The following is a 12,846-nucleotide window of genomic DNA, read 5'->3' on the forward strand; positions in this document are numbered from 1 at the left end:
TTGCCACCACATTTCCCATCCTCGCACCGCCATCCTGGCTCTGCTCGGCGGGGTTAGGGCAGGCCGCACACCAGGTCGCCCACAGCCATGCTCCTGCTTTCTGGGTCTCTCCCAGCTCCTGCTCTTTCGGGCCTTACCATACATAGACAAAGTATTTTGGGAACATCTAGGACAAATTAGATTACCTGAGAGATACTAAAAATACCATGCAAATAAGATGAGTGACCAGCATGTGTCACAGTTTGGTAGAAGGCAAGGCAGCTGACATTTTGATACTGAAATTTGACTTTCAATTTTCTGTTATTTCTTCTGAAGTGTACTTTAAAGAATATCTGCTTCTTACGAGCAGATTAACAACTAAAATAAATGTTCTTTTGTGCCTAAAGATTAGCTACTTCACCAGTATTTTGTTGGTGATTCATGTTACCTTATCTAAATTCAGCCTCAAATTCCTCACGTGTATATCATCCAGATTTTGAATCTAAATTAAAAATCTACATTTCTCAAAAAGATAGAAGTTTGCTTGCCTTTTTTTTTTTTTTTTTAATAACGAAGCTCTGCAGTTTCCCCATTAGTGAATAAGCCACAAGATAAGATTCAACTAAACAGTTCTTTCTTTATAAAATAGATTTTCCCAACAACTTTTTAATTTTTTTTTTGTTTGTGAATCAAAGTAGCCTCTTACATCTCACACCCAAATACATGTATCCATTTTGTAACATATTGCTAAATCTCTCTGATTTACATAACGAGCAACAGCAAAACTCCACGTACGTTGTGTTAGTTAAGTTACTATTATTATGTAATTACATAATGGAGAAATAGCAAATTCAAACTCTTAAAATGCTGATCACGGAGTATATTAAATTACAGCATTGCCTCAACTGCAGGGCAGGTGCTCTCTGTGGCACACCCTCTGTCCTGCAGAAGAAGGGAGAAACCAGGGCCCGCCGCGGCTCCTCGCCGGCACCCAGCGCCCGAGGAGCCATTTTAGGCCCGAGCTGGGTACTGCAAACAGGACACGCGTGGGGTTCGCGCCTGTGTTTGAGGCACGACCCGGTGAGTCACAACAAATAGGCATTTTAGTCAGGGATCCAGAAAGGTGATGTGCTTTGGCATGCAGGTTTGCTCTGAAGGTATGAGTAAAAAGAAATGCGTCCCAAGCCTGTTTTTACACATGAGCAAAGACTGGGGGCCAGCGCTTCAGGGCCACATCCCACCAATGACTCTGAGGTCTGCAGCCCCCTGAGCCTCACTCCTAAATCTCGGGTTGATCCCGAGCAAACCACATCCATCCCTCAGTTGCCCAGCAAAATGGTGTTCCTATTGGGATTGTACGGTTTAATTATTTACTGTTTGGAAAACACTTTCAGATTGGTAGAGATGCCGTGTTAGTACAGAGTTATGTTAAGCAATAACAACACAAATCAATAAGAATCGCCAAATAATTAAACACCTTCAGACACTTAACACCCACTGCAACTGCCATTAGCGAGAGGTTTGAGGGCTGTTCACAAATTGCTTCAGCATATTATAAATTCCCCGTAGAGCACTCAGATGTCCCAGCGACGGCAATGCATGCTGCACACACCACAGTCCCGTCCCTGTGCTATTAACAGTAATGGTTTCACATTGAACAATCCTGCCCTGGGAATACAGATGAGGACACGGCACACTAGAGATGCATTAGCAAGAGGCGAGAAATGTGGATGGTCAGAGCACACAGAGGCGAGACCGTGACTCACTGCATAACCCGAAGGAGCTCAATTACCTTCTCTTCTTTAGCGTAACCCTGTGAGAAACTCGTAACAAAATTTAATTACTCCATGGACTGTTATGTAGACTGATTAATAATATTTAGAGAGCACTTTGAGATCTCTGGATAAAGGCTGTTTTTTGTTTATTTTTTTTTTTTTAAGGATATTATTACTGCATTCTTAGCTTTCATTTTGTAAGTTGAGTCCCAGAGTTTAGAGGAGCCCTTTCTGATGCTCTGCACACATTTTATTTCTGTGAAACTCTGGCTGCTAGTGTCAAATGCCAGCATATTCACAGGGCACAAACCATCTGCTTTTGCTGAAACTAAATATTCCTGTGTTTACTTAGGAAAATGGATACAGACATTTTCAGTTCTCACAGCTGTTCCTCCCTGGGAAAGAGGAGGGCAGGAACATTTTTGTTCTCCAGTGCAGAGGAACAGTAAGCTTGATTGACATTCCCCAAACTGAGGTCTGCAGATCCTGCAGGCCCAAATTATTTGCCTTGTTTTGCTTCAAAGTCCTTCCCCCTCCCTTGCTTAGGGAGTAACGCCACAGCAGGTGTTGCGAATTTCTGATAGTTTGTGGGCAGTAGGACAGGCTGCCAGGGGAACTGAGATTGTATCATGCGCTAATAAAAATAATAAAAAACTTCTCGCACTTTTAAATAGTTCTGACACTGAGCAATGAAGTAATCTGTGATATGCAGTGCTGTGTGTGCTTTACCTTGTGGTTTCACATGTGGCTCCTGGAGGGTCTCCATCATGCGTTCAAGGCAGAGCTGATCTTGCTCAGCCTGGAACTACTGGGATAGGGCAGAAGTCTCTGCTCTTTCCAAAACGAGACTTTCAAGTCAGATTGAAATTCTTATTCTTTTTTTATTATTATTGTTTCTTTTTAAAAAAAAAAAAAAAAAAAACTTTTTCATCAGTGGTCCTTGAAATCATCAAGCTGCTTTCTTGCTTTACTTGCAGAGAAAATAAGGTAACATCCAGACCTATCCTGCCCTTTCAGTGTGCTTAGGAGGCAATCAGGACATGCTACATTCACAGGAACCAAGGGTCAGTATGATTCTACAGAAAAAGTCTTTTTCATCAAAAAAAAGTCATTACTAAAGCTTTGATGATTATGGCAAATGCGTCTGAATATCAAACAAAGACCTCATAATGTGTTTCAAATATTTCAGTTATGTCTCTTCATTACCTGGAGAGGCTCACATATGTTATTATTCCCATTTTACAAATGTGGGAATTAAAACTGAGAGCTCACCAAAGGTGCCCAGGTAATTGTGAGTAAATGTATGACAAGAATCTGCGGAGGGTGAATCTCAGTTACCTATTAGCTCTTTGAAGTGGAAAAAGTGTAAAATGTGTGTAGAATATTTACAACATAGTACTTTAATAATAGCCTGCCTCTTTGACTCTATTAATATATAACTATTTCTACAAACTATAATAGCTCCATCAAGAGGGATGGACCAACTCTATCACTGAACAATTAGGGCAGAGGAAGGTTTTTTGCATCCTGGGTACATGCCTCTAAACTCAAACCACTGGTTATTTTGGGACCCTCCTCCTCCTGCTCTAATTTCTCAGGAAAGTTGATTTCAGCTCTCTGTAGAAGAGTAATATATTTTTAAAACCTTGAAAAGAATATAACATAACCTACTGTTTACTCAGCTTTAGTGCAAATACTGAGAAAGTGAGAAAAAGGGTCAGGAAGAGCTACAGAGTCAGACCTGTTTGGTTTTCTGCACCTGTGTCTGAAAGTAAACTTTTGGAACAAAATAGTGCTAATTTATCTGAAGTATTTGTCTATTTTGAGAGCACCTGGATGCAGTTTCTTGCCAATTCTGGTTAAAAAAATAAAAAATAAAATAAAATGAACAGGAACTGTGGATATTTTGTAAGCAAACTGCCCTGAGAAAACAGGTAACTTTGCTGATTGGGATCGCTAACTCCTGTTGCAAGCCAGAAACTGAACAAGGCCACTGAGGAGGCAGCAGTGCTTCAGCTGTCGCCGCCCAGAGAGAATATGCTCCTAATTACATGATGGAAAACCAACTGTGTGGCCACACAGCTACTCCCACCTACACAGCAGCCACAGCCAGCCCTAAGTTAAGCTCAGCAAGGGTGATACAACACGTCAGAAATGAGCTGTAGGGACTGGAAAGGTGTCAAAATGTCCCATGTGCTTTCAGTCGAGTAACTGAGGACAGACCAAGCAGGACAATGCAGCTGGGGCCATGGTTTCTGAAAGCAGCGGTTATGATGTCACAGTAAATAACTTAAAAGTGCACGTCATGTGCCAGCCTTAAAGAGGAACGAGTGGTCAACACAGTGGCTGAGTCTACGTAAGGTAACCAGAAAACAGCAGGAAATATCCAAGATGTTGACGCAGTGCTCTGTAGCTGGGACACAAGTGTCTCGGTAGCAAAACAACTGAGAACTTGTGTCTGGAGAACCACAGTTTAGAGAACAACTCTTACTAACCTACAATTTCTTGCCAACTTATTTGGAAATCTCTGTTGTTCAAGTCTTATATTCAGCAGAACAGCACTGAATTAAAGGATACCTCAAGACAGCATGTGGTTACAGAGAGGAAAGTTGGCATGCAGGGTACTTAGGGTTAATGACACTGAGACTGAGCAGGAGAAAGTTAGCAGCAAAGCCGTGTTTGTGGATGTAAGAGGAAATTTCAAAATAACTGAAAGGAAATTTAGAAAGATGAGCATTATTAATGAGAATTTGCCAAAGCATCAGCAACATTCAGCTCCTCCTGCTACTTAAATCACCAGATCTTTGGTCTGTACCTGTGTATGCTGTAATGTCAGACATTCCTGAACATCTCCCCTTGATCAAAGATGATGCAATCAGTCTGCATTAAATACTTCTTTCTGAATTGTAGAAGACAATGGGCCTCATTCTCTGATCTTTTCATTCTACTTGCTGCAATGGGATTATGCTGCTATAAACCACAGAATCTGTCAAGTTTTATGCCCCAAGTAAGAAAGTCACATACTCGTTTCCCTGCTCAAGCTACAAAGCAAGCGGGGGCATGCTTTGCAGAGTTCTGCTGCACAGCGAGGGACAGCGACTGTCCTTGCCTCTGATGGCCCACGTGCAGATGGGGAAGGAAACGCTGCCCCTCCAGCCCCGTTCCTGCCGCACAGGTCCGTGGAGCAGGAGAGAAGCCTCAATATGGTGTGGGAAACAAGATGCAGCAGAGATGGGAGCCAGGAGGTGGATGGGGAGGTGTCATACTTCCGATGCCAAGGGTAGCACCAGCAGGCTTCCCTCATCATGTAATGATGCCCCTTGTTCACCCGAGCGTAACTGAGAGAGTTACACTTGTGCCAGACGTCCTCAAGAACGCAACGTCAAGAGTGATACAGGTCATTGTGGGTTCAGATATGATGTGGTCAAATTAAACAAGAGACGGGCACAGGATCTACAAAGGAAGAAGTGCGGTATTTTCCCAGCCTCTATTGCAGCATGTTCTGTTCCATGGCATCTGCTTTTTAAATTATTTTGATATCATGATATGCTGCTGAGTTGTTTCTGGAACATGCTGACATGCCTAGTAAAAACAGTTGTTAAGGAATTATGTTTTGCTCAATATATCTGAAAGTTGTGCATCTTCTGGAGCTTTTGAGGACAAATTAATTGTATATTTATGTCACAGGGAATGATAATTTCGTATCCCTATTCTGTTGTCAATGCAAAATGTTCTACGATAATGTACTATTATGTTTGAACTTGATGTTGCAGTGGCTTAAAATAACCTTCACAGCACTTCAGTAGTGTGAAATGAAACTGGGACGATTCCTAAAAGCTCAGGAGAGACCATGTATCTATTAGTTTTGGCAGGAGTGAAGTAGTAAGGGTAAGGAAGATCCTTTTAAGAGCTGAATAATTGCTTTTCCTAGTTTAACAAAGAAATGAAAGACAAAGCTTTGATGTGCTATTTAGGTTTTCACCACTGTCAGAAACTGGAAAATAAGGATATGTGTATGCTTTCAGCAGATGAGTCGGAATTGTATTTCCATGTATGCTGCCTACAAAAGGAGATAAAAAATAAATTTTCTTCTCTGGAGTTTCTTCCTCTTCCTTCAGTGAGTCCAAGTGAAACTTTATTATCATTGCCTACGTATTTCAAAAGAGTGCTCTTTTACCTGGCTGTCTGGACACCTACCAGTGTCTGACGCCTAATCACTGCCCCGCCTCGTCCTAATTGCTTTTGTTTTTCTCATCCTCATTTTCTCCTAATCAAGAGATAAAAACTAGGTTTTGAAATTACTCCAGGTGACAGGATTTTGCTGGCTTGTACAGACGGATGGAGAAAATCACATTTGAGCTCACCGAGAGAAGTTTCTACATCAACACCTGTATTTAGACATATAAATAAGTGGCCTGTGTTTTGTTTTTTTTTATAACATCTGGAGGGTGGTTGGTGTGAGGGACGAGCCAGTCACCGTACGTATTTTGTCAGTATGTGCGTGGTTGTCTGCTGTCCTGCTTTGCTTCTCACCTACATTTTAAAACATTTTTCTGTCCATTCAAGGCAAGCAATGGTTGACAGAAGTATGTCAACTAACGTGCTTTTTGAGCACTCATCTTATATATTTCACATATGTATATTTCACATATATATGTGAAATATAGATTTCAATATATATATATATATGTGTGTGTGTGAAGTCACCAAATATATATATGTGAAATCACCAAAAAAGTACGTCAGCAGGTCTGGCCACAGTGACACAAACACACGTTAATTATGAGGTTCTTGACAACTGTGTTAAGAGCAGGGCTACGAAGACCACAGTTCCAGTTCTAAGAGGTTATAATTATTTTATAATTATTTTTAATATATATTTTAAATAATTTTATTTTCAATTTTTTTTAATAAACTGGGCTTCCAGCAGCTGAGTGGGGAACCCCCCTCAGCGCCCGGCCGGGGGCCGTTACCAGACCCCACAGGGGAGCGGCGGCGCTGTGCGCATGCGCCCTGCAGCCCGCCAGCCCGCTCCGGAGCCTGCGCGGCGAGCGGAGGGGGGGTGCGCGCTGCGCATGCGCGGCGGCTGAGGCGGGGGCAGGCGGGGCGGGCAGGAGGGGCGGCCGCTTCGCCCCGCTACGGCCGTGAGGGAGCGGCGGCGGCGGCGGCGCTCGGGGCTGCCAGCGGGGGCGGGCGGCCCGAGGGGACCGGAGGTGCTGGTGGTGGCCGCGGGGGGTGGGGGGAGCCGTCGGTGCTGCGGCCGCCGCTCCCCGCTCCTCCCCTCCTCCTCCTCCTCCTCCTCCTCCTCCGTGAGGCGCCCTCCAGCCCGCCCTCTCCCCGCCCGGGACCGAGCGCGGCGGCCACAAAATGGCGGACGGGGAGCTGAACGTGGACAGCCTGATCACACGGCTGCTGGAAGGTGAGCGCCGCCGGCCGGGCACCGGCAGCCCGCAGGGGGATGGGGGGAGCCTGCGGGGAGCCCCGGGGGGGAGGCGCTGAGGAGCCGGTCCTCGCGCGGGGCACGGGGAGCCCGCCCGGCCCTGCGCGAAGTGCCTGTGGTTGTCTGGAAAATAAAAGAAGAGCGATAAAAGGGCGAGGAGGAGGCCTGCGGCTGGAGCTGGCAGCACGGAGGGAGCCGGCGTTGCCTGCCTGCCTGCGGGGCAGCCGCCCGGGCTCGCCTGGGGCCGTGAAGCGGCTTGGCGGGGGTCCTGTGAAACGAGGGGGCTGCCAGAGCCCCGCTGCTGGGGTCACAGGGTCCCCTTTTATTGAATTTATGTCCTGAGTGTTTGGTGTTCCTAGGCCCGTGCTGGCATTAATCTCCCTCCCCACATTCAACAAATACCTGGTGCGCTGGGGATGCGAGCGCGCGCAGGGAGAGATGTGCTGCTCGCCTGCCCGCCTGCTTGCCACAAATGGAGATACCAACTTCGCATATTTGGGTCGCTCTGCAGAGGGCTTATGGAAAAAAAAATGTACCTACGGTTCTGGAGGAGAAACGTGTTTTATAAGTCTGAAAGTTTTGTCCAGCTGAGTTATCGCTCAGCAGAATTTTTAAGGCGTTGAGGGTGTCTTTGTAATTGCTGTTCTTTTTAGAAGTGGGACTGTAATCTATAAACAGTAAAAATCAATACTTTAAAATCCACAAAGGCTTTGGCAGCTGCGGTCATGTTTGCGTTTCAAGATACGTGCTGTAGTGTATGTAGTATGGAAAGAACCATCGGGGATCGTCAGTCAGAGTTTATCTCTGATCAGTATTGCAGATAAACTTCCCATTTTCCTGATGTTGAAATCCGGATTAGTAGGTCAGTTTCAGACAAGCAAAACAGAACCTAGTAAACATTGACTTTCATTGCACGTATTTTTGGGGACTTCACAATGAATAAGTATGGTGTCATGGGGTTTTCTTAGTTGGCTTTTTTGATTGCTTTTTTTTTTTTTTTGTAGAGGCACCTGAATTGTCAAGAGGTACTTTACTTCCTCGCTTTTCTGGTAGTTGCTTAAATGCAGAATGGTTTAAGAGGAGGTGATCAAGACTTAAAATACTCCATACCTTTTGCACACACCATTACTGCTGGTGTTGCAGCTCACTATTTTTTTGGTTATGGTTGGTTGCACCAAGACTGAGCGATCTGACCCGTGCTTTCTATTTTTTCTTGTATTTTTGCATCTGTTTCTCAGTCTTTCTTGCTCTGAGCAGATTAGGAAGGCTCTTTTTAGGAAAACAAGATGACTTTTTTTTCTGCTTGTCAGCTACAAACAGTTGTAGGAGTTGTAGGAGTGCCGTGTACAACATCTTGTATCTGAAAGGGAATAGATTCTTCCAAGTTGCATTTGGAAGGAAAAAAAAAAAAACATTAAAATGAAGTGTATTGCGTCTGGATTATTTTTGCTTCCATTTAACATTTTTTAGTTGTTTTACTACTAACATACAGTATTTTAAGCTGTGGTTGAGTAGTAGTGTTCCACAATGAATTCTTTTTGTATGGTTGGCAGCTCACAAACCATAGCTTACGCTGTTGCTTAGCTGACCTGCTCTGGTAAAGTGAGTATGGATCCTTCTTCGTGCTGCTTGCGCAGAAAAATTCCTGTAGGCTTTTATCTCTGGAGCAATTAATTAGTTAAAAGTGTGTTGGCTCCCTTACTCTCACTTCAGTTTGGACTAAAACAATGAGGAAATGTGGCTTTTGAGTGGTAAATAATACACGTTAAAAAATCAAACTTTTTAACGAAATGTTAGCAGGCAGTTTGTGTTTAGTCCTTTTGGTTACTTAAAGTGAAATGGATAGCTTTCAGTTTGAACAGCAATTGTCTCAGTGGCTGCTGCACATAAATTTTAAAGGTAGCAAATACGCAACAAAGCTGCAACAGGACACTTTCCAGTTGTCATTGGGCTGCTGGTTCGTGACCCTGTTTCTGTGCTGTGGTACTAGCTCTTATGTTGTCTTCCTCTTATTTAATTGGGTTGCTCTTGACTGCTTTTACTGTGGTTGCTCGAGACCACTTGCCTTTTGATTGGAGTTACCTACATAGATCATCTTACCCTCCATGTGGTTCTTTTTTTATTTTTGAGACGTCAATATGAGGTGGCTTATAGCCAGGCTGCTTGGGAGAATTAATTGAGAACGTCCTCCTAACCCTCAACAGATGTGCATGCGTGCTTATCCTGAATGTATATTTTAGAGATCTTTTGCGTGCTGGAAGCCAGACTGATTAGCTCTTGAGTTAAACTAGGGACAGTTTTCGGAGAGGCTCAACTGAGCCTAATACATGATGATAGTCTCCTAAGACTCTAGTTTTTCATTTCCATGTTCTTGCATATTACTGAGTTTTTACCTTTTTATTCATTAAATCAGTATGAATTTAGGAATGCTAAGGGCTTGTTATACATTGACTTTCTTGTACAGTATGTCTGGTGTTGGGTTACTAGTTAATGGCACTGTATAAATAACTTTTTTATACACTTCAGCTTTATTTTCCTCCAAATAATGTATGCTTAAAGACTGAAGGTAGCAATGTTTTCTCCTTTTTTCTTCTATCTCCAGACTTTCCATTCCTGCTTATTTACTGGAATAATGAGGGAGGTGCTGGTTCTTCTAGATGTGTGCCTGATCTTGGAGATGCTTTTGGCTTGTAATAAGATTTAGTTTGATAGAGAAATCATGTATAAATGGATCTGCAACCATTTACAGGTCATGTAACCACAAAATTCTGTAGGTTAGTGAAAACATTTAGGCTATGTGACCACAAAAGGGAATAAACTGAATTAGCCCTAGGACTGTTTTTCTTGTGCAAGTATTTAGAGTTGTAGTTGTGGGTCAGGCACAGTTAAGCTATGGTGTACAAAAAGATGATTGCCTCTTTTTAGCTTTAATGTGCTGTTTTGTTGTGTGTTTTTTTTTCTTCCTACCTTCCCAGCTATGCCATCTGGTGGATGATCTTCAGGTCACGCATAGGAGCACACACACAACTGTCAGCAGCACAAAAGAAGTGGAATGTGCTGCACTGTGCCCCGTCCAGGCGCACCGTGTATCCCTCGGTGGGAAATGCCCTGATATTTGGAGAAATGCTGAGCTAAACTGGCACACCAGGCTTGCGTTTAAGCCAGGCTCTAAGCTAGTTTAAGCTTTGGAAATCTGTGGAAAATTCCCTGTGTAGCAAAGCAAGAGTGCTGGAGTAGCTGTGCCTCCTCTTGTAAGGAGTGCTGTAGGTGAAGATAGACTGCTGGGTTTCTGTCTGGGTGCTGGGCTTCCTGGTTTGTGCCATGAATGTCTTTTAAATACCTCCAGGTGGACTGGACTTTCTGTACTTTCAGATACATAGGTATCTGTCTTGGTAAACACTAAGGAGGTTATCATGTGGAAGGGAGGTCATGAGGAAACACAGAGACACAGTAGCCTTAAAAACAAGCTGGATTTCTGTGAAGAAGGCTTATTTATGTTGCTGTACAAGCTAATTTACCTTGGCTAGACAAAGCTAGACTCTAAGTCTGTCTAACCTATTAAATGATCTGAATTCAGTTAGTGGAACGTAATGTGGGTTTGCTCTAAAACAAAATTATGTTTTGGTGGGGCTGGCAGGGCTGCTAGTTCTGATAGTACCGAACCCACCACGAAAGCTGGGAGATGCTCATCCAGTAAAAGTCTTGTCAGACATGCAGCAGATGTGGAGAATGGATGTTGCTGCAGTGTTCAGCTAAAAACACAATTTTTGCAGCTGCCATAATAAAGGCCGGTTGTGTGGTGCTCTTACTGTGTCATGTGATGTTTTTTAAGAAAGCTACAGCCCTTGGTTTCTTCTGAATGCAGAGGTCTCACAGACAGTGACAAAGACTGAAGTTTGAATATGACTCAGTTTTTCAGATGAAAGATTAAATGCTTATGAAATTTGAGATTTAAATGCTGCAGAGCTGTTGGGCTGATGCATGATGGTCAGTAATATTTCAGATGTTGGGTCTTAACAAATGAACCTGCCCAGCCTGTGTGATGGTCTGTGATAGCGCAGTGGTGCTGGTGCTTCTGCAGGCGTCCTAACTGATCCTGGCAGAGAGGCAGCTGCAGGGAAGAGTAGTCCACGTGGGCTCAGCACCACCCCGCTGCTTGCTCAGTCTCCCTGGGTGGGGTGGGGAGAGACCCGTAAAGATGAAAGTGTGAGAGAACTCCTGGGCTGGGATGAAGACAGTTTACTGGGCAAAGCAAAAGAAACAGGCAGGCCATTTGCCACTTCCCATTGGCAGGCAGGTGTTCAGCCAGGTCCAGGACAGCAGGGCTCAGCACATGTCATGGTTTCTTGGCAGGACAACGCCATCACTCCAAAGACCTCCCCCTTCCTCCTCCTTTTCCCAGGGTGTTACCACTGAGCACAAGTCCACGTGGTGTGGGACATCCCTTTGGTTGGCTGGGGCCAGCTGGCCTGGCTGTGTCCCCTCCCAGCTCCTGGTGCACCCCCAGCCTGCCGGCTGGCAGGGCAGCACGAGGAGCAGAGACGTCCTTGGTTCTGTGCAGGCACCGCTCTGCAACAGCTAAAACATCGGTGTGGTATCACCTCTGGTCTCGTCAAAAATCCAAAACACAGCATCACGTGAGCCTCTGTGAGGAAAACTAACTCCATCCCAGCCAAAGCCACGACAGTGATTCACTGCAGAATAGCATGAACACGCTGTGGAGGTGAGTGTTGAAAAACCACAGGTTATTACCTTGATATGGTGCGAAATCCTTCAATAACCCTTGTATTAAGAAAACAGGGATGAACAACTCAACAAGGAGTTTTTAGCAGTGGAAAGATTTTTTGAAACAGTCTCTTCGGAGAGAGAAGGAAAACTCTTGTTTTTAGCTGTCTGTTCCTTGGAGGGTGTGCCCTGTGTTAAACAGGGAGAAGGGGCAGAAGGAAGAACGGTGTTTGTTGCTGGGCTTGTACATCAGTGCAGATACGAGCCCATTGATCCTTGGCTTTGTAAGTGCAGGAGGAACGGGAGAGTTGGCTTCAAAAATGATGCTGAAGGCCAAGGGCCTGGTGTCAAAAAATGTCCACTGGTTTTTCTTTATTCTGTCCTCTTACTGTGCTGCCCTAGGCCTGCATGGTTCAGTTACTGTTTCACTCAAATATTCTGCAGCAGTTTTGACTTGCCTCTGAGTCTTGCTCGGAGTACAGCTGAATCGCAGCATAAAAGAAAAAACAACGCTGCTGTATTTAATGTAAATAGGATTTTTTTACCCTTGATAGTTAAATGCTCGTGAGCAATCACTACAAAAGTAGGTATGTAACAACAACAAAAAAAAAGAAGCAGTGTGTGGTTTAGCAGGGCGAAGCCAAGCATACTATATTTGGCTGTAGCTCAGTGAGGTCAGATGCTGTACTCGGGGAGGGCTCTGCGTGTAGGGAGGGCTGCTGTGAGCTGCGGCCCGAGGTGCTGCTCGTGCCGTCTGTATCTGCCTCATCATTTTAGCATAGAAACAACCCCGTTTGTTGCCTTCACATAGTGCTGTCATACAGTTTGGCTTGCAGCATAGGCTGGCTCATCTTAGTTCTGCAGCACCATCTTCTGTGGTTTGGGGCAATTTAGTATCAACCTCGATACAAAGCCTTTATCTGTATA

At 44.4% G+C, this 12,846-nt stretch overlaps 1 protein-coding gene across 2 annotated transcripts in view; it reads left to right on the plus strand.

The window, feature by feature from the left end:
- The first annotated feature begins 6,919 nt into the window (after positions 1-6,919).
- PPP1CB (protein phosphatase 1 catalytic subunit beta) overlaps positions 6,920-12,846 on the plus strand; it is a 28,825-nt gene continuing 22,898 nt past the window's right edge. Inside the window, exon 1 of one of the 2 annotated variants that reach the window (XM_084514855.1) lies at positions 6,920-7,173. In XM_084514855.1, coding sequence (XP_084370981.1) covers positions 7,122-7,173 — 52 coding nt within the window. In that variant the 5' untranslated portion in view covers positions 6,920-7,121. Of the gene's footprint in view, positions 7,174-11,599; positions 11,918-12,846 lie in introns of those variants that run through there. The other variant, XM_084514856.1, reaches the window with a different exon arrangement.

The sequence above is a fragment of the Aythya ferina genome, assembly GCF_964211825.1.
Source record: "Aythya ferina genome assembly, chromosome: 3".
Taxonomy (NCBI): Eukaryota; Metazoa; Chordata; class Aves; order Anseriformes; family Anatidae; genus Aythya; species Aythya ferina.